Source organism: Carlito syrichta, unplaced genomic scaffold (genome assembly GCF_000164805.1).
Source record: "Carlito syrichta isolate Samal-C Ts95f unplaced genomic scaffold, Tarsius_syrichta-2.0.1 Scaffold149649, whole genome shotgun sequence".
Taxonomy (NCBI): Eukaryota; Metazoa; Chordata; class Mammalia; order Primates; family Tarsiidae; genus Carlito; species Carlito syrichta.
Window position 1 is genome coordinate 213,400 of NW_007093745.1, and position 26,652 is coordinate 240,051.

At 39.7% G+C, this 26,652-nt stretch overlaps 1 protein-coding gene across 3 annotated transcripts in view; it reads right to left on the reverse strand.

Annotated features, from left to right (window-relative positions):
* ENOX1 (ecto-NOX disulfide-thiol exchanger 1) overlaps positions 1–26,652 on the reverse strand; it is a 149,474-nt gene that overhangs the window by 54,165 nt on the left and 68,657 nt on the right. For 2 of the 3 annotated variants that reach the window (XM_021708821.1, XM_021708820.1), the window contains exon 8: positions 2,003–2,110. The exons of the other annotated variant lie outside the window; for it this stretch is intronic. In XM_021708821.1, coding sequence (XP_021564496.1) covers positions 2,003–2,110 — 108 coding nt within the window. The remainder of the gene's footprint in view (positions 1–2,002; positions 2,111–26,652) is intronic. 3 annotated transcript variants of the gene reach the window in all.

The window sequence follows — 26,652 nt, forward strand, 5'->3', positions numbered from 1 at the left end:
GATTGCAGGGGGGTAGGGGGTGGGGGGGACATTTGTTTAGGCCACATCTATGCAGGCACTGGAACAGTATTCAAACATATACCTACTTTATACAAATCCAAAGAAAACCTCATAAGGCAATCGCCCTGGAGGTGAAAGGTGTGGTTTTCAACGTATGTCTGTGTGGGGGGTGGGTGAATGGAGATGGGAGGAAGTGTACATTGCATGTGCCCCCTTGCTAGAACTACCAGGGGCAGCCCATGAGGGGTTTTCTGGCTCTCAGCTTGGGAGTGGTAATAGCACCGAAATACATTTGGTTGTGGTGTACCACCGACAGCCTTAGACTTAGATATTCTTGGTGTCTTTCCTTGGAAAGAGCTAAGCCATTTAAATTAATACTGCAGACTTAAAATTTTTCCAATCGTATTTTCAAGGTCTTTAATGATTTTAGTTGCTTTGGATGCTATTCACATTCGCCTTTTTTTTTTTAAACTAATGTAACAGAGAGTGAAGTGTGATGTTTCACCAATGCCTGTGTGTGCCTTTCCTTTTTAAAAATGCATGCCATAACAAGACACACGTATATCAATACTTTCTGTAAAACTCAGAATCCATTTTTATGACTGGGGTTTGGACTTCAAATCAAAATAAAGGACTTAAGTCATTTAGAGAAAAGATAAATTTACCCCTCCTTCCCCACTCCCATTATAGCTATCCAAAAAAAAAAAAAAAAGGAAATAAATAAAGGGGAAGGAGAAAGCAGAAAACAAAAGCTCAGAGCTGTGTCTATTTGATCAGGCACAAATTTGGACCAATCCAGCTCCACTTTGCTGGAAGTCTTTTAATAATATAACAGAGGAAAGGACAGCGATTTCAAGTTCTCCTAGACAGCAGGTCATTATGAATTTCGGTTCAATCTAACTTATCTGAAATCATACAGAGTAAGCCTCAGTCTAAGTTACCAAATCAATATTAATGACATAAAGATAATCATTAGTTTTCTAAGGCATTTTCCTCCAAAGCTATAAAAGTTTATAAACTAACATCTTGCTTTTTCCCTCACAAATCAATTATACCTTTAGGAGACAATAAAAAGATATTTTTTTGATCCCAAACCATTAAAAAAATTAAAACGACTTGTAAAGTGACTTAGTCACAGCTGACTAGGGTTACACCCTCCCTGCTTCATGATGTTTTCTAAAACATCACCTTTGAAGTTATTTACACTGCATAAATAACCTCATAAACCATGATGTGATAGTGAAAACTTTAAAATAGCCTGCATTTGATAACCCACAGAGGGTTGGGGTTACTGTGTGTGATTTTTTTTGCCTCCAAATTACCATTCATTACATCACTGGCAGCAAGTGAAGGCCAGAAATAGAAGGCATCTCAAGAGCTCTCCTGGCTTCTGTGTAGATAGTGGGCTTAGATTTCACTCTGCTGCCTGCCGAGTGATCCATCTTACCCTGCTGTAAGACAATACTTTCCAAGCCACTTATCAATGTCAAGCCACACTTTTGTATCAAAGAAAGCTTGAATGAAATAATCAGATTTACAAACTTCACATAAAAGGTCTGTTGCTCACCATGGTTAGATAAGTGCCCTGATGCACAGGAAAGATATTTTTTAATGTTGCTATGAATCAGTCCTTCTTGCTCATATGTCTATAGGATTATCATGAGTTATACTAAACTCATTTTCCTCACTGTTAGACTTAAGAGGAATCTAGCTGCTTGCTTTGAAACACATCTGCATCGTCAATATTTTAAAAACTTGATCAAAATTCATTTGTCTTCTGGAAAAAACTTGCAGGCTTAGGTAGTCTAAGTAGGTACAGGAGTGAGGACAGTGATGCCGGGAATGACATTATAAATTTCACAGAGCAAAGCTGCTTGGAGACTTGACAGGGTTCCAGCTAATTGTACCGCAGTTACCTTCAGTAATGTTTGCATGGGTGATGCACGAGGGAGGTATGCTTGGGGTGTTTGATTCCTAAATCAGAGCTGTTTCATTGACTTACTTGTTCCTGGAGTACTTTGAGCAGTGCTTGTGTGTGGGACTGTTCTTCCTTTGCTTGTTCCAATTCTGACTTTTTGTTGTTTAACTCCTCCTGGATGGTTAGCAATTGCTGTGAAATTAAAGGATATTTAGCATAAGTAACAGATGAAGGCCAGGTGATTTTAAAATATCCAAATTTTGCCCTCAAAATTATGAGAAGAAGATTTTTATATGTCTTAAAGCTTAACTCAGGCTTCAATTGACTTTGTGTGCTTTCCTCACTTAGTGTAAGAGGCATTACAATTTTGACACATCGTTAGGCTGTTTGTGATACTGGTGCACAAAACTTGTTTTTCTATTTGTGAAGACACCATTATATTCCTTTGAACAAATTCATATTCATAAAACCGTGTTGAGTAGTGCTAAAAAAACAACATATTGATAGATGAAGAAATTAAATAATAAAAAATATAATCGGTCAACTTATCCGGTGTTACTTCATTTACATAATAAAGTAAAGCTAGCTTTACAGAAACTCTACAAAGCTACTTCACAAAGTGGCTGGGACCACAAAATATCCTTTTACTTTCTCTGTTATGACGGTGATGTTTTATTAGATCAGCAGAACTGAAGTTCAAACTGCAATCAATATATCAGCAGAGAAAACTGCTGATATAAGCTGTCAAAACACTAAACTATGGCCTTCCCTGCTATTTTTAAGCAGGGCCACTGAAGGGATTTTTGTAAGCCTTGAGCTTCCCTTGCCCTCTCAACTGTAACTCATGTGAAGGCTTACTTCGTCTGCCAAAAGTACAGCACTGCCCAGCACTAATTCTTTGGGACATGGTTATGTGTTAATATATACATCGGCTGGAGAATATATCCAAGAACTTCAAAATAGGCCCTGGAAACAGCTCTGTCCATTCAAAGATTCTTAACAATAAAGGACTAGTCTGAGAAGACAGAAGTGCATTTCTTCTGCTACCCTACATAACAATCACTACACTAATGATACGGAGATGTGAGTATATTTCTACCAAGAGGGGACCTGTCTCCAACATCCAGGATGCTTCCTTAGGGCCTTGACAAGCTGGGTGCAGAGCTGCCTGGTGAGTTCCTTCCTATCAAAGCCTGAAGAAACACTGACACTGGATTTCTCATGCCTAAGCCTACCAACTGGTAGGATCAAATTAAATCTTCCAAAACTACTGGTTTTGGGGGACTTCTTGGGAGGATAGGGAGTACTAAGGAAAACACACTGTGCTTTTCCCTTGGGCTTGCTTATGCTGCTCCTTACACTGGCAGTGGGTATAAATTTAAGAACCTACTTTGGTCCTCTAGCATAAACGGTGATTTCTTGCAATCTTCTAAAAGCTCAGTGCCTCCTAGCTGACCACCTGCCCACTGCATAATCACATGGGTGGTAATACACACATCCCACATTCGCTCCCTTGCTCCCTTAGCAGTTTATATGATTTAATTGTGCACTATTGATTAAAGCACAGAAACCAGCTGGGCTGGTGCCTCACACCTGTAATCCCAGCACTTTGGGAAGCTGAAACAGAAGGATTGTTTGAGCCCAGGAGTTGGAGACCAACCTGGGCAACATGGCGTGACCTTATCTCTAGAAAATTAGCTAGGTATGGTGGTGTGTGCCTGTAGTCCCAGCTACTCAGGAGGCTGAGGCAGAAGGATCGCCTGAGCCCAGGAAGATGATGCTATGGTGAGCTGTGATCATGCCAATGCACCACAGCCTGGGTGACAGAATGAGACCCTGACTCAATAAACAAACAAATAAAATAAAGCATAGAAACCAGGGAGCCCATATTGTATTTTAGCATAGTGACAAGTACCTAAACCATGTCCTCACAGTGGGGAATGGCCCTGTTCCCTCATTCTCATTCATGCCTGTCCCAAGAATGATTCCAATGGCATCTGGTGCTCTGACTTGGGTGATGCCAAGTGAATTTTATATTAGACAATTTCAAATCCAGTCTTTGAACCTTTGAAAATGGGCCACGTGAAGGACAGAAAATTGTCTTCAAATATAGGTTACTTATGTTTGTTCACTGCAGTGCTTGAGGTAGCAAAATTTAGAAATAGCTGATGTCCAGCAGAGGAGGCTAGACATTAAAAATGCTGTATCTGTATAATGGGACAATATACAGTCAGTAAACATGAAACTGCATGGGTGTTTCTGGATGTAGAAGACATTCACAATATTGCTCAGCAAAAAAGATGCAGGTTATAAAAAGGTTTCATTTACTTTTGCAACATGTTCATGGAAAAGGATCTGGATGTTGTCTCTGCGTGGGTGGGTTTATGGATCTTTCTGTAAGTTTTGCTGGTCAGTTTTCTGGTGTGTGTAATGAGCACATACTGCTTTAGTAATGAGAGAAAAAAATCGAATGAACTTAAGGTGGAGGGAAGGACAACAGAAGACATACTATTTGGACACAACTCTTGGCAGTTATGTATTATGAAGTATTATGGAGAAGTCCATTGGAGTCTTTCATTTCATCTACACATTACAACTCTTCCTTCTATCAGAACACACACACACACACACACACACACACACACACACACACACACACACACACCCCGCCCTTCCCTTGACCCCATTCCCTTCTAAGCTTCCCTCTTATTTTAGCTACCCTTGGAATCACACTTTTTTAAATGAAATGTCTTCTCTCTCATCACCACTCCCTTTTCTTCTCATGTGTGGGCAATCACTTTAATGGTTTAGTGTCTAGATTTTTAATTAGATGTGTTTTTCCAAACATATATATATATATTTGTTGTTTTGTATTTTTAGTATGTGATATTTTTATATTTCTTATTGTTTACTATGTTTTCAATAAGCATTCTGCTTTTAAGATCTATCCATGCTAATATTTCATATATCTAATCTATGCTTCAGATGGCTGCATAATATTCTATGGTTTATGGCCACCCAGTCTTTTTTTTGTTTGTTTGTTTTTGAGTTGGAGTCTCACTCTGTCGCCCAGACTGGAGTGCAGTGGCCGCTTCAGGCCACCGCAGCCTCGACCTGCTGGGCTCTGGTGATCCTTCTGCCTCAGCCTTCCCAGTAGCCGGAATTACAGGCATGCGCTACCACGCCTGGCTGATTTTTTGATTTATTGCAGAGATTGCAGAGATAAGGTCTCGCTGCCCAGGAGGGTCTTGAACCCGTGGGCTCAGGCAATCCACTCTCCTCAGCCTCCCAAAGGCGTGGGATTATAGGCTGAGCCACTGAGCCCGGCTACGGCCACCCAGTTTTATCCAATCCACTCTCTCAGTGAAGGCCACTCAGATTATCTCCAGTTCTTCCCACTCTATACAAGCCTGCAATGGAAAACGCTAGTGCATATTCCCTTGTATCCCTGTGAGAGAGTTTCCCCGAGATCTGTACCTGGTGGTGGACCTTTTAGGTCAAGGAGTGACTCTGGCAAAGCTTGTCTACAGGATGGCTGTGCCAGTCTACCTGCCCACTGGTGGTGTATGAAAGCTGCTGTGCCCCACAGCTACACTAAAGGCATTATTCAGCTTTCTGGCTTTAGTCAATCTAGTAGAATATAAATGAAGATTCATCTGTAAAAAAGAAAAATTGTGTACTTCTCTGATTCCCTGTAATTTTAAGCATCTCATCATATGTTTGTTAGCCATGAGGGTTTATTTACGTTTCTTAAATGAATAGTTAAAAGCAGTGATTCTTAATTCTGGCTGTCCATTAATGTTATTCCAGAAGCTTTTCAAAACTACTGATTTCTGGACTCCACAGAAGATCAATTAACTCAAAAAATTGAGAGGTGGGACTCAGGCACTGAGAATTGCTAAAAGACCTTCACAGGTAATTCTAATGCGTAACCGGGGATGAAAACAACTGTCTTCTGTAAAGCCTATTTAATCTTCAGTCTACTACAACATGACTTCAATCCCTGATCCTCGACTCAAACTGCTCTCACTACAGCTACCTGTCCTTTTCAACTGGTATTCCAAGTACTGCTCGCTACACGCTCTCTCCAGGTGATCCTATTCACGTCTGTGGCTTTGACTGTACATCATCTCGTGCTGATACTTTACCAAAGCTGACATGCAGCCCCTCCTGTCTCTTACTACCTCTAGACCCTTAATTCATTGTGTCTCCAACTATGCCGATTTGCAACCCCTCCCCTGTGCTCCTCCACACACATATAAACCTCTTCCCTGGTATCCAGAGTTAAAACCTTGAAGTCAACCCTGGCCCTTTCATCATCTTCACAACCTCTGCCTACTCCTTTGCCTTTCTCCATCTCATCCTTGCTGGCATGGTTAAAGTTATCATCCTTTCTCCTCTGGGTTCTGTCTGTTCCCCCGGCCATTCACCCTGCACTCCTGAGAGAGTTGGCTACTCATGAATTAAAGTGCTGCCGTGCAAAGAGTACATTTTGGAGGCCTATTGCACAGCATGGTGACCAAAGTTAATAATTAAAAATATTGTACATTTTAAAACCGCTAAAAGAGTACATTTCAAATGTTCTCACAACAAACAAATCATAAGTATAAGAAGTGATGCATGTTAATCAACTTGATATAATCATTGTAAAAGGTATACATATATCAAAACATGACATTGTGCCCTATAAAATATATAATTATAGCATATAATTGTTTTTATTTAAAAATAAAAAATTAAATGTTCAAAAAAGTAAAGTGCTTAAAATTACTGTTGGTTCTCCAACACACTAGATAAAATTCAAACCAATGAACTTCTCATCCTTCCCCAGACATACCAGGTCCTTTCGTGACTTATGACAAACGTGCCACCAACATCAACCCATATGATGCCTTTGTAAAACTGAGAAGAGCCCCATCCACTAAACAGACACAACACCTCATCAGGGCACATGGCTGGGCAGTGCAGTGGGAGCTTGATTTCATTCTCATCTACCCCTTTGGCCCAATGCCCTTGTCCAGGGTAGAACCTACACTATTATGTCCAGTAGCTTTGGGTTCTTCCTTGATAAAGGCGTCCTCTCATCACCCAAGCAAAGTTAGTTCACCTTCTTTCTATATTCCCAAAGCACTTAATACAGTAAATCACAATTCATATCTATCTCCCCAACTAGACTATGTCCACCAACCACAGGCTCAATGATAGGCTATCTCTAACACACGATAGGTCCTGAATGAATGAATGAAGTGCATGTTTGCTCTTGTTTTCCCACTTCTATAAGATTAAACCATGATCTAACAAAAAATGCACCCAAATCCAAAGAGACACCCAAATCAAAACAAAACAAAACAAAAAACTACTGAGGATCTATCTCTGGGTTAGTTATTGCTCTAGACACATGGATATGTAAAAATTTCTGAGGAAAATAGCAATTCCATTTGAGACATTTTGATTAATTACTTGACAGTTCTAGATAGACTTCTTTACCTGAAAAAGAATCTTTCTTAAAAGGCTGAGTAAATCCAATCAATGAATTTATAATTATGTAATTTATTCCCCTTGCAGCACCAAAAAACAAAATCACCACTAGCAGTAAAATAAAATCGACACTCCTAGACTGTTTTCTGCATTCTACAAAATTAATGCTTCCTTTTGTTTACAAGGTATAAAGTTGTAGTCTATTATTTATGTATTCAAAACAGTGATGATTCAAAGCTGACATTTCTCATTTGACTAGGTACCCTATAAAAACAGTGGGATAGTTCACAACTAGATAATTTGAGTCAGCCTTTCTGGTCCTTTTCACTTGAAATTTATGAGGTTCTATAATATTCTTTCTGGTTTGAATTTTTAAGTACTAAAGTGCCTCAATTACAGAAGTTCACAAGCAGCTAGAACTTAATCAGAAGAGTCTCTTGGTTGGATTGGCTGACAGCAGCATAATTTTAATTTAACATTTGAGAGTGTGGCATTAAACAGATGCACTATTACATTCTTTGGTGGTTACAATTGAGTGTGTTCCAATTAGACAATTATCCAAACGTCAATCAAGTGGAAACAGTCTAGCAGACCATAAGCAGGTAAATAAATGCTGTACCTGACACATCTTGATATTTCCAGGCCACTGATTTAATAGGATCATTTGTAATGCTCTTTGGGGTTGGAGACTTCAGTGTTGTAATGGTTCTTTCTTTCTGACAAATCCAAAGAGCATTACAAATGTTATCTGGAGCCCCAGAATAAGTGAGGTCACATTTCCATTTGTACAGATGGGAAAATCATAGGCATATGGAGGTTAAGTCAGGTGTCCAAGGTCACACTGTCTGGGAGAGACCTACCACTTGCACAATTCAATTTTCCTGCCTCAACCCGTGGTTTCTACCCTGGAAATCATACTGTGCTGTCAGTTTGGAATGGAAATCAGAACATGCCGAACTTAAAATCCTCCTAGCAATGACTCCTACCCAGGTGTTCATCATTTAGTTGGAAGCCAGGCTGCTGGAATCATGCTGTTGTGTGTCCTTTGGAAAGCAGTGTGGTAAATTTGACTTTTCTTTAAAAACTGTAGCCTCTGTCTTTTTTTCTTATTTTATAATTTTGCTGCCAAGGGGAAGTTTTCACGTAGTTAACAGATTATACAAGTTAGACATCCTGAAAGTCACAGACGACAATGTAAATGCCCTATATGGAATACACCAGTCACATCTCATTATAAACTGACACTCACAGAATTGTGATAATTCAGGAATCTTTGGCAGCATGGTGGGGGATCTGGGGGATAGAGGTGGTGGCTGGCACAAAATAGAAAGGACCCCTAAGCAGAACACTGATTTTGTGCCTTCTGTGGTGGTGGAAAAGTAAGCACCCTTTCTAAATTTAGGTTGGTGGCGGGTCAGGTGAACTTCTAACACCAGGTAGATAGATACTGACTGTAACACCAACACATATCTCTCTCTCTCTCACTCACTCTTTTCCTCTTCCCTTTGCTGCAGAATTTCCCCAGTGCTTGACTTTATGTTCAGTTATAAAACAATCTCTAATATTCATTCACTCCTCTTCACTCCTCCTTCCTTCCCCTCCCCTCCCCTTGAAACCCCTCTCCTCTCCTCCCCTCCCTTTCCCTCTCTCCCTTCCATCAACACTGAGCTCAGGGTATGTGCATAGTGCTGGTCTGGGAAATGTGAAGGATATGGAGGAAACAACCTTAAGTACCCTGTCCTCAAGATGCTGGGTCATGAGGAGGCTAAGAGACACCTGATAATTAATTTAGGGTAGCACAAAATACTCTTATAATGGCTACAACCAGTGTAGTTTCCAAAGGAATTTAGGAGACTTTGGGGGACCATTTTAGGGGTACAGGAGATCAGGCTCAGGGGATCCATCTTGAATCACAACTTGTTTCACTTATTGGAAATGAGATACTGAATATTTGTGAAAAAAGTCTGGAAATATCTGAACCTATAGAGTGTTATGATTTAAATTCAACGTGCTTTTGCTCTTTTGATTCAGTTCTAACAAATGTTATTCCATCTCCATAGCTTTGCTATAAGTCAGATGTCCTGCTTAGTGGAATATGCCTTTAAGGCCAGTAGAAAGTCACCCAAAGAAATGCGGCCCAGGGATTTCCAAAGAGAATTCTCACCAAAGGCCATAGTGGGTGTGACTACCTGAATGGACAGATCTCAGCAATCCTTTCAACGTCTGGTCTACATGGTGACACCCATGAGAGCACCCAGCCTCATCCTGAGCATGCACTCCATCTCCAACCTGATTTCTGCCCGTACTTCAGCCTGCAATCTGAACCCCGCCTATGAACAGCCCGGCCAGTTCTTTGTCTTGCTTTTGGTCCTGAGACAAAGTCTGTGCCCCTTAACCGCTTTTCCTTTGGTGCGATCCTATTACCCACACACACACAATTGCTGCTCCTTCATGTCTTCATGTCTCCTGTGTCCTCTCCAGCCCCTCTACCCTCCCATCCTGTTTGGGTTCTCACTGACTTCTGAACTGTTTAGGAATGTCAGCCTTAGGTCCTGCTGGGGAGGTCTACCTGTGCCTGTTTCACATCCAACACTGTGAATCCCAAGCGATGCCCTATTTGTTAGGGAAAGTAGGATAAGTAAAAAAGTCAAGTGCACATTATCACAACCTAAGAACAGAGCTTTGCCTAAAGGCCAACAACACATCTAACAGTACATCTGACAATGGAGAGAAATTCGTTTCAGAGGAAGGACAATCATTTACTAAGAGGTACCTACAACTGCTCATGTTTCTCCTTGGGGCAGAAGAAGGTGGAAATCGAACTAGCTTGAATTTTCTTGTCAAAGAGGTTGGTAAGACTACTCAAGATCTATTTCAGTTTAAAATGCCATCTACTTCCACTTGGGGATGAAACTGCACTTCAATTTACGTCAAGATATGAGGGCAACTGAGCCTATAGCCCAGTGTATTAATCCTGGTGCCCCCCTCCGCCTCAGGCACTGTGACCCCTTGGAGAAAAACATCTTTTGGAGAGAACGCCACCATTCAGATGACTGATAACAGGAACGCTGGATCATAGAAGTGAAATTGTGTTCAGAGTCTAATATCCTATTACGCTAGGCTATACATATTTAATTCCTTGGGTCTTTCCTCATAAATCAATTCCTCTGGGCCCTTAATCTCATCAATATCTTTTTTGATATTGAATTTTAAATGCCATTCTTATTGCTAGGCAGAAAGGCAATCTCTCGTTCATGATGGGATCAGGCTTCATTTACAGCTGAGAGATGCCTGGTGTGTGGCCCTCTTCTCTGACCCTGCTGTTAAGATCCTAATGACGGCAAGAACCATATAGCCCAGATGCAGGACTGCCTGGAATGCTCTCTGAGAGGTCAAGACCATGGACACTTGGGTCATGCCTATCAGTACCCTGGGATCCTGGGACCGCTAGGGATATTAGTGAGAAAGCAGAAATAGATGTTTTCAAGGGTCTGAGTTCCCACGTGGGTGCCAGTGATATGAAGCCCCCTGCAGCTCCCCTGCCCCCCCAAGTGTAGCATGATCTGGACCAAGTAAGTGCCTGAACTGAGCAGTGTACACACATCTGAGCAAGATCTCCCAGGGCCTGGGTAAAGGGAGGGCACAGGCAGTGTGCTCTCTAGGGGAGGGGCTCGGAGGGAGGAACTCCAGTGAACTGGGACTTAGAGCTGGAATATTTCCAGATTCCCCAGGAATATTTCCAGATTCCCTACAATGCAGTGGGATTTCCTCTGCTGTAGGGAAAAGGAAAAAAATCCAAGAATCCTTTGAGCCATGCAAAAGTTCCAAAGAAAGGAGTGATTTTTGTTGGACTTCAAGAGCCATAGAGAGGTTGGGAAAATACAGGAAGGCATCTGAGATCAGGGCTGAGGGCCTAAGTCTGCAGAAAGTGGCAGGGTACCAGGGGTGGGGACTTGAAGCCGTCCGCCTGGGGGCAGGAGCTAAGCAGGTACGATTGTACAAAATTTAGAAACAATAATAAAACTAAAGGTCATCCGTCTATTATCATCATGCACCAGCAATTCTAAGCAAAAGCAGTGATAAAATTTTCCTTATAAAAATCTTGTGCTGCTCTAAATTCTAAATAAATTGCTGCCACGATTACATTTATTATTATGTATGTAATCTTCAAGTTAGCACATCCCATTGCTTGCCCTTTAGCAAACCATATTTTATGTGGAAACTAATTTGGAAAATTTCCAGTTATATAGTCTTCCCCAACTGAACTTAGCTACACACAGTTGTTTTGATTCAGGATCATTTGAGTTTGCTTTGAACAGTGTCTGCAACCTCTGTAGCACTACATATAGGCTGCATTTCTACAGTAGATTCAAAAGAAATAATGATAGCTCAGTTTTGAAGAGTATGAACTAAAACTTGGGGTACTTCCATTCATTCAAACTAAGCATTTTTATGCTAAAAATTTAAAACAGTGAAACACTGAGCCACACATTGTACTATTTTTGGTTGCCAAGTGTAAATTTTAGTTTATTTGTGAAATATTTTTATTGAATGTATTAAATGTATTCTTTTTTAGATTAATTGCTCTAAAACTAAAAGACAAATCAAGAAAATGTTATATCATTGATACAATCAGTGGTTATATAAATTGTGTCTTTTGGATATGGTTTTATTATCACTTGTAATTTACTGGATAATTATTTCCATACAGTAGTATGTAAACTGTCATCAAGGATAAAAATGTGGATTAAATAACTATTGAATAGATAGTTGCAGTTTTTCCTTTCATTTTATTTTATCTTTTTTTTTTTTTACTGGCATAAATATAAAGTACAATATAAGAAAAATTTCAGTCTGCATTCCTTTCTTGGCCATTGTTTGTTTCATTTCATGATTATTTTTGAAAATACTTAAAATGTTTAAAAAAGGATCCTCTCAGTGTTAAATTACACTAGGCACATGACTGTCGGGCAGCTCAACATCTGAGAGGGAAAGGAGATCATGGCCTTGGCCTGTTGGGCTGGTGTCTGAGGGGAACTCTTTTTGCCAGACATGATTTTAGAGACCATTTCCTTTGTTTGAATATCTCCCGAGAGGGACTCATGTGAAGATAGATACTCCCTTGGATTTATATAACCCACTGGAGTTACTAGTCGTGATACACTATATGACAATATGGCTACTTTATTCAGAAAAGAATTATAGCCAAGGATTGGTGAACAGGCAAAAATAAGCTACAGGTAAGCATTTCAAAGGTTAGTAGGATTAGCTCCATTGCTGCCTTGCTGTGCAACCCTGAACAAGCTACTTTACTTCTCTGGCCTCCTCTTTACCCCAAACTTTCTATCTTCACAACTGTCTCATTAGGAATTATTTATCATTTGCAAAGCAACATACCAATTAACTTCTTGAACATAAAGCACAGGAAAAACAGATATCAAATGGTTCAGAAGGCTCTAAAACATATTTTCCCCAGACGATTTTTTTTTTTTTTGAGTTGGAGTCTCACTGTCACCCAAACTGGAGTGCAGTGGCCACTCCCGGCCACCACAGCCTCGACCTGCTGGGCTCTGGCAATCCTTCCGCCTCAGCCTTCCAAGTAGCTGGAACTACAGGTGCACGCTACCACGCCCGGCTAATTTTTTTTGATTTATTGTAGAGATGAGGTCTCACCTGCCCAGGCAGGTCTCGAACCCGCGGGCTCAGGCAATCCACTCACCTCAGCCTCCCAAAGGTACGGGATTACAGGCTGAGCCACCGAGCCCGGCATCCAGACGATTTTTTAATAGCATAATTGGCAGGGCCATCTCAGCTTCCTGTTTTTAACTTTCTTCACACATTACAAAATAATAATAATACTTCTCTCAGTGGGATACTGTAAGACTAATGAGCACACACTTAGGTGTGAGGCTCCTTGAATAGTAAAAGGTACTGTTTGAGCTAAATAAAAGTGTTGTCACTATCCTTTTTGCAAAAATGGAGAGACTAAGACCCAGCAAGGTCAAGTGACTTTTAACTTACATGAGTGGGTGGTACTGGGGATTAATATTCAGAAAGAAGGATCTGTTTTTCAGCCCTACCCTAGCCATGCTGGGTGTTCGCTCTCCTTCAGCTAATTTTAAAAACACAGGCCAGCCAGCTTAAATTAACACCATTCACGCAATTCACAAGAGAAGGTGTCAAATGCCTTGCTGTAGCAGGAACATGTATCATTGATATTCTCTCCATTGCCTTTGTTGGCAATTCTGTTGCAAATGATAATCCAATTTGTTGGGATTCATTTATTCTTATCACTTTTTTTTTTTGCAGTTATATGAGGTGGTCATCACCCCAACCTCTGGGCACATGTACAGTTGTTAATGTAGAAATTTAAAATATTAACCTGCTTTCCAGCTAGCTTGGCCTATTTACTTCAATCATATAAGAACTTCATTGAACAGCTGGGTCTTGTGCCATGCTCTAAAGGCCAATAGAAATTTGTTCTTTCTTTGTAGGGTTTATAACCCAGTCATGATCAGAGAAAACAGCTAGAAAACCCTCTACGTGTGACTTGTAACCAAGGTCCTGTGGCCTTCTTTGGAGGTGTCTTTCACAAAGTTATCTGGGCCTCATTCAGTTTAGCCATTGGAGAGCCAAATCTTAACTTGTTTTGGCATTGTTAACAACAGATATTACCATTATAGGCTTCTTTAGTGGCAGTTTTAGGGAGGTAGCTTCTGCCTTAGTAGTTATGAAATAAGAACAAGTGTTGGTGAGAAAGCTGCAATGATCAAGCATGTTCTGCAGATAAATGAAGAAATAAAATACAGGTGAAGGTTTTATCTCCACATCAGCCACAGATGTCTTTATAGGGATGGAAAACTTTCTTTCTTATGGATCTAGGACCTTGTCATCTATGTTATTAAACTCCTGATAACTGCAGAACTCTAGGGAAACGAATTCAATGATTAGAATATTCTCAACTTTTCTTTGTTAACACAAACCAACATGCTTACGGCTAGGAGAATCAAACATCTAGACACAAAGTAGGGAGAGAAGTAAAGCTCTGAACTTAGCACACTGAATCTTTAGACAGCTCTAGAGCAAAATTTGTAAATAAATGAGCACATTAATCTATCACTAAGGAAGTCCGAGGCAGAGGAAGTCTGCCCCTTCCCCAAAAGTTTCCAAGTTATTTTAATACATTCGGGCTGATCTGGAACCCCAAGTTTTAGGAGTCTCAGATTAACTAGAACTTCTGAGGGTTCCTGAGTTTCACCTATTCACCGCTGCAGGGTCAAGACTTGGACAGATGAGAGAATTGAGATAGCTGCAGCAGTAACAGATTCCCTAGAGATTTTCAACTACCTGAGCCTCTGGACTATCTCAAGTGTGCCTTGGTTTTGAACTGCAGACTCTTTTTAAGGAAAAATGACAAGCACCAACAGAAAACCTCAACAAATACTGCCACTGTGAAATGTGTCACATATTCTTAATATGGGGCTGAGATCAATCTGGTAAAACACAATACTGCTCCACCATCTTGCACAGGCCCCATAGTGCAGACGGAAAATTATCACCTAAAACCAATTTTCTGTGCTTAGGAGACATTAAATATAGAAAGCATTAAAGAAGTGGGCTGAGTTACTCAGACTCTTTACAGTAAATGGTGTCAGCCTGGCCATGAATGATAATAGCAAAAGAGGCTCCCAAGCTCGAAAAATTAAGAGAAATTAGAGCCATCCCTTCACACACATATCAATATCAACCTTCCGGTGATAAAGTGCTCCTTTGGCTTTAGCAATCCCCCTACTCTCAATCAGTGACTGTATGCATTTTAACATTACATGTGAGATGTCTACTTGTGTTCATTTAATGAAAATTTCAATCACACGTTTTGCTGAAATCAGCTGAAAGGACAGCTCCTAACAATGACAGCACAGAAACAGAATCATCCGAGACATATGGCTACTCAAATTTGCACTGTAAAAATAGGGAAGGGATAACACCAAGGCTAGTGTTGATGACTTTTCAAAAGGAAAAAACAGGAGACCACACTTTTACAGTCTGTGTAATCATTTTTCTGCTTCCAGGTGACAATTTGAAAATGTAAATCATGATACAAAGCAAGTGATATAAAGCAGCCGCACTCTAGTCTGAGTGATTATGTTGAGATTAAGAGGAATTATACTGGAATTAGTCTGGGAGGGTTAGAAAAAAATCACATTTTGTCACTGAGCTCCTTGTGAATAACCTTTATCAGGATAAGAAAGTTCTCTTTTATTCCAAGTTGTTAAAAGCTTCGTTTTTCGGCCGGGCACAGTGGCTCAAGCCTCTAATCCCAGTACTTTGGGAGACCGAGGAGAGAACTGCCTGAGCCTGTGGGTTCGAGACCAGCCTGGGCAACATGGTAAGACCCTGTCTCTACAATAGATTAAAAAAAAGTTCTCTGAGTGTGGTAACATGTGCCTGTAGTTTCGGCTACTTGGAAGGCTGAGGTGGAAGGATCACCAGAGCCCCACAGGTCGACGCTGGGGTGACCATGAGTGTGCCATGGCACTCTGGCCTGGGTGACAAAGTAAGACTCCAACTCAAAAAAAATAAAAATAAATAAATAAAACCTTCGTTTTCTTTGGTTGTTTTAATTTTAAATCATGAATGGATATTCCGTAGCTATAAAAGTGGTTGTACTATTCTGGTTTAAAATGCTAATGGATATATTACGCTGATAGTTTTTCAAACGTTGAACTAACCTTGCATTCCTAAGATAAATCTAATTTAGTGGTTTCTAAACTACCAGATTAAATTTGCTTTCAAGAAAGAATTCTAAATCTTTGATCATAACTGACACTGGTCTATAATTGCTCACTTTTTAATACTGCCCTTGTCTTGTTTTGTTATCAGGTATGCTAGCCTTATGAACTGGTTACAAAGTGTTTCCTCCTTTTGTATACTCTAAGTGAGTTTGTAAAATATTGGTGTTATTTTTCTCAAATTTTGGTAGAATTTAGGGTGCATTGCTTTGATATACAATTTTAGCTAGTAACTTATTTTTTTAAAGAAAGATCATTCAGGCTTTCAATTTCTTCCTGATTCAATTTTGATAAATTATATTTTTTTCTACAAGAATTTGTCTGTACCACCTAAGTTAAAAAATCTATTATAAAACTATTCCTGATATTTTCATATTCTTCAGTCTCTGGAGCATCTGTAGTTATACATTATTTTCATTTTTAATGTTAGTTATTAGGTTGTCCTCTTTTTTTCTTGACTAGTATTGCCAAAGGTTTTCTATTTTATTAGTCTTTTCAAATAAGCAACATTTGACTTTGTTGATCTTTTCTATCTTATGGATGTTCGTTATTTTAGTAATTGTTACCCTTACTTTTACATATCCTTCCTACTTTGTGTTTATTCTTTTTTTAATAGAAGCTGGATGCTTACTTCACTGTTTCTAGTTTTTTTCCTAAAACAATGTTTTAAATTTTTCCTCTAAATTCTGTTTTAGCTGCATCTCACAAGTTTTGTTATGACATGTTTTCATTATTAATTAACTCTAAGTATTTTAAAATTACAATTCTGATTTCTTTCTGAGTCTGTGGGTTTAGATATATGCTTTCAATTTTCCAAATATATGTGATTTATTTTAGTTATCTTTTCTGGCATTGACTAACACTTTTGTTGTGGTCAGAAAATATGGTGCCATTCCTCTGACATCTGCTGAGACTTGCTTTAAGGTCTAGCATGGGATTAATTTTTGTAAATGTTCCAGGTATATTTGAAAAGTACAATTTTCTGTATATGTCCTACAGACTGAGCTTATAGTAGCTTAGAGTTCTTTTATAGCCTTTACAGTTAAGTCATTATAAAACTTCCTGAAATAAATTATGAATAGCACTGAAGATAAGGAATAAAAAAATACTAGGGAAGAAGTATAAATACTAGGGGAAAAAAGGACAAGGTACACAGAGAATTAGGAAAAGACAGAATCGTGGAGTACCACCCTGTGTTTAAATGATAGAAGAAATGTGTAACACACTGGCTCAGTAAATGACTTAGTTGGCGTATAATGTAAGTAGTGGGTAGAAATACACTCATCTAACACCATAAATGAAATTCCTCATGCTTGCCAATGAAACCCACTTGGACAGAATTCCTGAGAGAGACCTGGCTTAAAATAAATTATGGTGGTGATGATGGTGAAGGGCATAAAAATTGGAATGTGGTTGTTTGGCCGGCCAGCAGAATGAGTTAAGAGAACAAAAGAAAGAAAATAAAAAGGATCACTTTTGAAGTCTTTGAAAAGTCACTCTGTTGGTCTTTCACTTATAAGCATTACTTATTATACCTCTTCTTTGAAAACATACAGCCAAAGTTCAAATATACTTTCTCCTTTTCTATTTTCCCCAGTACTTCCAGAAAATAAGGCTACAGTGGCTATTTGCTAAGTGAGTGTGTGTGTGTGTGTGTGTGTGTGTGTGTGTGTGTGTGTGTGTGTAACAAAGAAAGAGAGGGGAGACAGAAATATATAGAGAAAGAGAACAGGGAGAAGGGGAGAGAAATGGAGACAGAGAAAAAAACCAGAAAGCACAAAAGCTGGAGAGGTAATTACCAAATTGATGAAGTTGCATATAGATAAGAACTTCACAACGCTGGGTGCTTTCGCTGATCAATTGAGTGAAATGGGTGGTCTATAATGTGAGGACCAGATTGGGCACTAACTTTGTTTAAGTTTCCCTTGATGACTATTCAGGGTGCTTTGTTAAGCAGAGGAGAAAACATAGTCTTTAACTAACCATCTAACATCTTGGAACTGAATTCCCAATTCCACACTTTGGCTACAATTCCAGAAACTTTAACTAAGTTTGGCTATTCCAATAGCCAATATTTAAAAGTGATTAACACTATATGTTTATATGTACATAGAGAATATTTAAAAGTGATTAACACTATATGTTTATATGTATATAGAGAAAAAGACTGAAAGGCTATATATAAATATTAACAATAGTTACAACTGGGTAGTGACATTATGAATGATTTTTGTTTCCTTTTACATGTTTCTTTTATGTTCCCAAATATTCTGCATGGAGCATATATTCTTTAGTAAAAAGAAAAAGTAAAGCAAAAATTTTAATGACAAACCTAGACCCAGAAAAACTGCTGCTCCCACCTATGTTTCTCTTCTCTGTGTTTTCTTTTACATAAAGAGTATTTTCCCCCTCTAATTCTTCTCCTTTCTTCTTTGTTTCAATGCTGTATTTCTTTGTCCCCACCAAGTTTCTCCCTGCATTTACTTCACAGCCTTCGTTCTGATGAGAATGAAATTGGCTGGTCTTCCTAATCCTCATGTTGCTTCTTCCAACCAGCTGCATGGAGAAAGCCCGGGAGCATGATGCCCTCCCAACTGCGGCCTGATCTGAGATGCGTAATTACATCAGTTTGGCTGGGAGCGGGACACCTGCTCGAGATAGGCAGCCATAGTGCCGGCAGGGCTCAGGGTTTCAGTGTGAATGAATCGGCTTCTATGCAATGGCAGACTATAAAGAAATGAAATCAAGGTTAGACCACAAGGATTCACTTTAGCATCTGTGGCTGGAGGACAAAAGACAACCATGGTCAAACAGAGTGAAAGGCCAGTATGTGTTTGCAGCCAAAGTCCGTGTTGATGTACTACATTTAAGAACAGATTCATTTCTCTATAAGTCTGGCTTCATAGTGTGATGTGGCCTATTAAGTCAAAAAGCAATTTCCAAAAGAGGTGGTGAAAAGGAAGGTCACTCAAAGGTCATCCAACAACTGCCAGGATACAGTGTTGGGAAAAGCAGAGTTTCTTTATCCAGGGAGCGGCTGCAGGCCTACTGGAGAGTCAGGATTTCCCACTGCAGACATCAGGGAAAGCACCAAAAGGCAGAAGTCAAACGATTTTAATGGTCTGCAGGGCAATGCCATTATTTCTACCCCTGGCTTCTCCATCGATTTGTCTCCTACCCTCATTATTTTGAGAAGGAATGATTACTAATGAGGATGCAATTGATGATCAAATTAATTAACAGCAGAGTAGGATAACTAATGATGAGATGAAGCCTCCCATAGTTAAATTTTATTAGAACTTCTCTCCCCCTTCCCCAGAAGTGAAAATATTTATTTTCATGATTCAACTTTAATAAATAAAAGCTGCATCTATGTTACTTGCCTTTTGCTAGCTCTTACTCTGCTAATGCAAAGAACAAATGACAGGCTATGACGCAGAGTCAGAAAACAGGCGACGGGTTTTTGCCAATAATATTTTTAGCAATCTACATGCACAGGAAGCTTCCTGGTCTCTGCTCTCCTGATGACTGCACCCCTGAAGCCCTGCTTTCAGAGTCCACTTCAGAAAACTATGAGGTAACAGAGAGAGAACATAGGGGCCATGACCAGACAGGCCTGGGCTGGCGTTCTGATTCTGGAAGGTGCACCTGTGCCCTGGGCCACTCACTTGACACCTCTATGTCCCAATTTTGTCCCTGAAAAATGAGGATAGGCATGCACTCCTGAGTTGCTGTGAGAACTGAGTGAATAATGTGAGGGTGCTTCTGTGAGTTAACTGGAGAGCCTGGGCCTTCCTGCTACAAGGGGCACAGGAGCAAAAGCACAGGCCACACCTGTGATGTGGAAAATTAGACCTGACTTGTCCAGATGAACTCTGAATCCTGAGTTTTCTTTTAAACCTTTACATCTTTTCATATTTTCACCAGGAATAAGGCAATCACAGTTTGCATTTGTATTATAGCTTTTCAAAACATGCTCACATACTTAATCACATGTATGTGATACACAATGTTACTACAGCAAAGCCTTACTGAGGTTGGCAGGACCCATTCTCCAGGAGAGGAACCTGAGGCCCAGACATGCTGATTTTCCCAAAGTAGTACAGAAAACAGTGAAGCTGAATATTTTCCTTCAGCAATTTCATTTTTTTATTCATGCCCTCTGGCAGCATGTAGACAGCTCATTTCCTTCCTCATCATAGGACCTCTGTCCGGTGAAGACAGTAAGATACTTAGTGGCCCATCCTCACTTGAAACTGCTAAAAAAAACTTAAGGAGGTTTCCTCTCCACTAGTTTCACTTAAAGTTTTTGTATCTTGTCCAGAATCAAACAGGAAAGTGCTTTGAAAACTCCCAAATAGCTAGGGCTTTGAATTGCAAAGCCCTGGGCCAAGAGTTGGAGGACTAGTTTCTATTTTTGGTTCTAAATGTAGCCAACAATTCCTTCAAGAGTCTCACATGGAAGTGAGATACACACCTTCTTCAGATGTACCAGGAATGCAATCAGCAAATTTCAGAAAATGCTCATGCTGCCAGCAGGAACTCAACAAATGACCTTGAGCAGTCTAATGAAAGGTGCCACAGAATTATAAATGAGGATTATCATCACGTGGACTGCTATTATAATGTACCATCCCAAGACACTTGGCTAATGAATGAATAAAAAATGAAATGATAAACTGTGGGGTAGTTAAATGAGAAGAAAGAAGACCATGATGCACCCCAAATTTGGCAGCTCTTATAAACCTTGATATTTAAATTACTGATCCTTTTTAAAGCTACATCATCTGAAAGACTTATATGTTTTATAATTTTTCTGATTCTGGTAAAATGTCAGTGGCTTTTAATATGAATGTTGGAAATGTTTTGTGCATTGTTTTCTGTACAGATAAAGGAACTTCATCTAGCTAGTTGAAATAGAATTAAAGAAACATTTGCAGCCAAAGCTTATAAAGACTCCAGATTCGTATATGTGTGTGTGTTTATTTATACACACACATATTTTTTGAACTTTTAAAGCTAAAGAATTGACTACTTGTACAGGAGAGTCTAAAAAAAGCCCCTTTTCTACACTATAATAATGCAATTTTCTTGTCTGTGATACTAAATTATTTCTTGCACCGCTGTATAATCTTTCATATATTAAAGATATTATAATAATATCATTAAAAGCTTCCTCCTGAATGAGTCAACAACCAGGTCATCATGTATGTGCTATTTCTTCCTTCTCAACATTTCTAAGGCTTATAAACTTTACTTAGAAGGGAGGTTTTCCTGATATACTGCAGTTTAATTTCCAAACATTCAATCTTTAGTTGTTTACATTCTACATCTAGTACTAAATAATTCATAAAAGCTCTTAAAATATAATTTATCCTTATGAAAATGTTCAAAATTCTTCTTTTTAAAAGTCTTTCCCTTTTTCTTGCCCTTCTATGCTTGTGTGTTTTCATTTTCAAAAACTGTTTTGAACTATAGAGGAAGAACTGTATGTTCTTCCTATTACATCCCCCGCTTTTGCTGCATATCCTTCTTGTCCCTCCATCTGGAACAGTCTCTGCTCTTACTTTCTGTACACCCATTAGAGCTTAGGCCTGCCCTCCTCCAGACCATTAGTATTGTCTCCTTCTCTCATCTACGACAAGGAAACAGAACTAGAGTGGAGAGCAAGTTAACTGTTTCTCATCTTTGTTCTATATTTAAGCCTCTTCACGTTATCTTTTCTATCTGTCCTTTATTCTTTTGAAAATCCTATTTAATTTGTGCATTGGCCTCTTCTTCATGCTGAGACAGCTACTTTTACTCCAAAATATGTTGCCTTAAGGTCCCTTGTTGCTTCCTCTTACACATCCATCAAAATTGCTTGCTGTTCTTCCTTTCTCTGTATGCTTGTGGGCAGCCAGAATAATTTGCAATATTCCCCCCATCCTCCACCCCAGGGCCACAGGGGCATCAAGAATTCAATCAAGGACTGGGTTAAAATTAAACTGAAATAGGCTACTGTTCAAGATGTCAGAGATAGTAGGTGTGTATATTTTCTTCCTCCAGAGACTCAAAATGTCTGTCAATGTACAAACTTACAAAAGCAAAAAGAATGGGAAGGAAGTTCCAGAGAGTTCCTAGTGTATGACAGATTCTGGCATTTGAGGGATCCCCAACTATCCTTAAAATGAAGCCTGACAATCAAAGAGCTCTTGGTCGGCCATTGCATGGGAAAAAGACACGGCCATGCAGAAGATCTGGACACAGCAATGAGCAAACCCACACAGATTCTAAAAAAGCAAAGCAAGCCCTTTATACATAGATTGCCAACCATCATCTCACTCATGAAGAAATCTGCACACATGAGAGAGACTGAAATGCCAAAACCAAACCACTAATCCTGTGATAAAGAGAAATGATTTGGGAACAAAAAGAATTTTTAAAATTCTACTTAACATTCTATTTTTTTTTGAGTTGGAGTCTCACTCTGTCACCCAGACTGGAGTACAGTGGCCACTCCCAGCCACCACAGTCTCGACCTGCTGGGCTCCGGCGATCCTTCCGCCTCAGCCTTCCAAGTAGCTGGAACTATAGGCGCATGCTACCACGCCTAGCTAATTTTTTGATTTACTGTAGAGATGAGGTCTCACCAAGTTCCCCAGGCGGGTCTCCAACCCGTGGGCTCAGGCAATCCACTCACCTCGGCCTCCCAAAGTGCAGGAGTACAGGCTGAGCCACCGAGCCCGGCCTATAAAACATATATTTATAATAGAATAAAATTTGGAAATAAAATAAGGTTACCAAGCAGAAACTTCAATGGAAAGGATGAAAGATAAAGTTTAAAAAGAATATATCAGAAAAAAAAAAAAGCTAGTGGGGACACAGCATCAGCCTAGTAGGTCCCTTATCTGACTGGTGGGTGTTTCAGATAGAAATTAAAAACAGAAAGCAAAAGTGAAAAATGATCAAGAAAAAGGAGCGCTTCTTATTGCAAACAAGCTCCCATTACCCAGCACTGAGCTTCTGCCTGCAGCAAGGTGCCTGCCCAGCTCTCTGGAGCTCAACCTTCTGCAGGCACTGGGAGCATCCTCCGGGCTGCTGTGCTTTGGACAATTTCCACAACAGTCAAGGAACAAGTTTTTGGGGTATTTTTTTAAAGCAAAAATTTTAAAAATCTATCAAATCTGCTTGGATATGGTTTTTATCTGCCTTTCCTTAAACTTTTCTAATCACCAAAAGCATCAATATCCTCCTCCACAGACCCTCTTGCCACCACAGCCCACCTTATCACCACAGTCACCATCCCCACCGTGGTCACCTTCACTACTACAGTCACCACAGTCACCTTCACCACTATATCTTGTCTTCACAGCCAAGGTCACCTTCTCCACCATGGCTACCTTCCTCAATACCCCAGACATCAATACAACCACAGCCACCATCCCCACCAATCACCTTCACTACCACAGCCACAATGGCCGCCTTCACCCCCACAGCCACCATCCTCGCCATAGCAGCCTTCATCACCACAACCAACATCCTCATCATCAGCTACCACACCCACCACCGTCACCTTCACTACCACAGGCACCCCACTCAACATTACCATCACAGTCACCTTCATCACCATATTTGTCTTCACAACCACGGCCACCTTCTGCACCTTCACCACCGCAGCTAACTTCAACACCACTGCCACCAACACAACCAAAGCCACCATCCCCACCACGGACACCAAAGCAACCACAGGCACCAACCCCACGACAGTCACCTTCGTTTTCAGAGCCAGCATCACTACTGCAGTCACCTTCACCACCATGACCACCATCACTCCCATAGCCAACATCACCCCCACAGTCCCCTCCTCTCCTCAGCGGCCACCATCATCACCACCCCTAGTGCCACTAGCAAATTTAGCAAAACTAACTAGGATCCTTTTATATTTTAGGAAAGTAATAATATTAAATTTCTTCTTCTTCCACAAAATTAGTCTAAGCTAGTGAGATTTTATAATATATACAGAAAATCATATGTTCTACTTTGAGCATAAAGATAAAAATATTGGTTATTTAATTTCTAAAATGGTGTTGATCATAATAATCCTCCTTTTCCCACTCTTCTTTCTGATCTTCCCTTGCTGAAAGTTGTTAAAACAGCAGACTAGCCCTGGGCCTCACTGATATCAAGCCAAGAGTGTTAGACAGCCACTGCTCTATTCTTTACATGGTCCATGGTTTGCTGCCTAAGACAGCTGGCCTTCAGACTAGATTCGCTAACACTATTAAAAAACATTGGTTTGACATATTCACAAAGAAGCCTTCTGACACAATGGTAATTAGTCATATACAGTTTTATGATCAGTAGTTTTTAATGGCATCCTGTTGTTATCAGAATATTTATTAGTCCTTTCAACATGACTTCCACAAGACTTCAAAAAGAATTCTGATTTTAAAATTGATTATTTAAAAATATGACATATTGATCTATACTCATGAATGAAAATAAAAGTATTGTTTATATTTAGGTGTGAAAAAAACTATATTAAAATACTACTCTACACGTGCTACAGTGGCGAAGAAAGACAACACAAACTTTCCATGCCAAGTGCTGACGGATGAGAGCGTGGAACTGGAATTCTCATCTAGTCTCATGGGAATGTGCGACAGCACAGACACTCTGGAAAACAGCTTGGCAGCTTCTTAAAAAGTTAAACACACGTACCATAAGACCCACCAATCCTATTCCTAGGTGTTTACTCAAATGAAATGTAAAATTGTACCTAAAGAGAAAGCCTGTAAGTGAATGTTTATAGCAGATTTATTTATATTTGCCCCAAACTGAAAACTACCCAAATGTCCATTAACTGGCAACTAAATAAGCAGACCACAGTTCTTTCTTATAGCGGAATACTACTGAGCATAAAAAACAATGAACTACTGATGTGTAAGGCAACATGGATGAATCTCAAATTCATTATGCTAAATAAAAGATGCCAGGCTCAACAGTTTACATACTGTACAGTTCTCCTTATGTGATGTTCTGGAAAAGACAAAACCACATGAGTGGAAAACAGATCAGTAGTGGCTAGGAGTGGGGCTGACTAACAAGGGCCAGGAGGAAATGGGAGATAGAACTGTTATATATTAATTGTGGCAGTGATGGCTATGTTTGTCGAAATCTGTAGAACTGTATATCTTAAAAGAGTATATTTCATTATATGTAAATTTTTTTTTTGAGTTGGAATCTCACTCTGTCACCTAAGCTGCAGTGCAGTGGCACGCTCACAGCCACCCCATCATCAGTCCATCTCAGCCTTTCAAGTAGCCTAACTACAGGTGCGCACTACCACGTCTGGCTAATTTTTTTCTTTTTCTTTTTTTTTTTTCTTGTAGAGATGAGGTCTTGCCAAGTTGTCCAGGCTGGTCTCAAACCTGTGGGCTCAGGCAATCTACTCGCCTCGGCCTCCCAAAGTGCTGGGATTACAGGCTGAGCCATCAAGCCCGGTCTATATATAAATTTTGCCTCAATAAACCCCACAAAAGAAGTCAGTCTGGTAATCAGAAGATAAACAAGAACTTAAAATGTGTATATTCTTCACTCATATACCTAAAGGTACAATTGAAAGTCAAAAACCACACTGTCCCTGTGGCAGAGATAGGCTAACTTCACTGCCAGCTAATGATCAGGTAAAGGGTCCTGTGTTCCCATGGATATATACTACTATTCCCTTTTGTATGAAACCTTTAATACTATTAAACCATGTCTCATATGCAGTGCATGGGTAAACTCAGAAAGAGCCAGACAAAGTCAACCAAAGAGTGTTCATTTTTAGGAACCCTGTCCATAATGTTTTCTTCATGAACACATGAAAAACTGTATGAAATCTTTAATATTATTAAACTGTGTCTTATGCAGTGCACAGATAAACTCAGAACGATCCAAAGTCAACTAAAGAGTATTCATTTTTAGGGACCCTGCCCATAATGTTTTCTTCATGAACACATGAAAAACCGTGTGATGTCAGCAAACATATTCTTAAGGGATGAAAAGAAGAAAGGTTAGAAGTGTTTTGGGTAAACTTGAAGGCAATTCTAAAAATGGTCTGCTAGTTCCAAGGTCATTAAGGCTCTTTCTTTCCTTTTGTTTGTTATAGTCATAATTTTCCATTGTGGAAATGATGACATGGGGAGGCTGACCCTCCTCTTTCTGTTGCCTTTCACACGAGACCATGATTTTCTAATTTATAAAGTGGATGGTGAGCAAACAAAGTAGGTTTTAAAATCAGGAGAATTCTTTGCAGTGGGCTTCAAATTAGCAAGTTGTACTCATTTATTCACACATGGTAGGGCATGGTAGAGGTATGAACTCTTTAAAAAGCACCTATATTTTAGCACTATGTTAAAGATGTGTTGCCACACAGATAGCCATGCATCTGCCTAAAGACCAGTAAAAATTAAATTCACAGCAGCCACTGTGGATTGA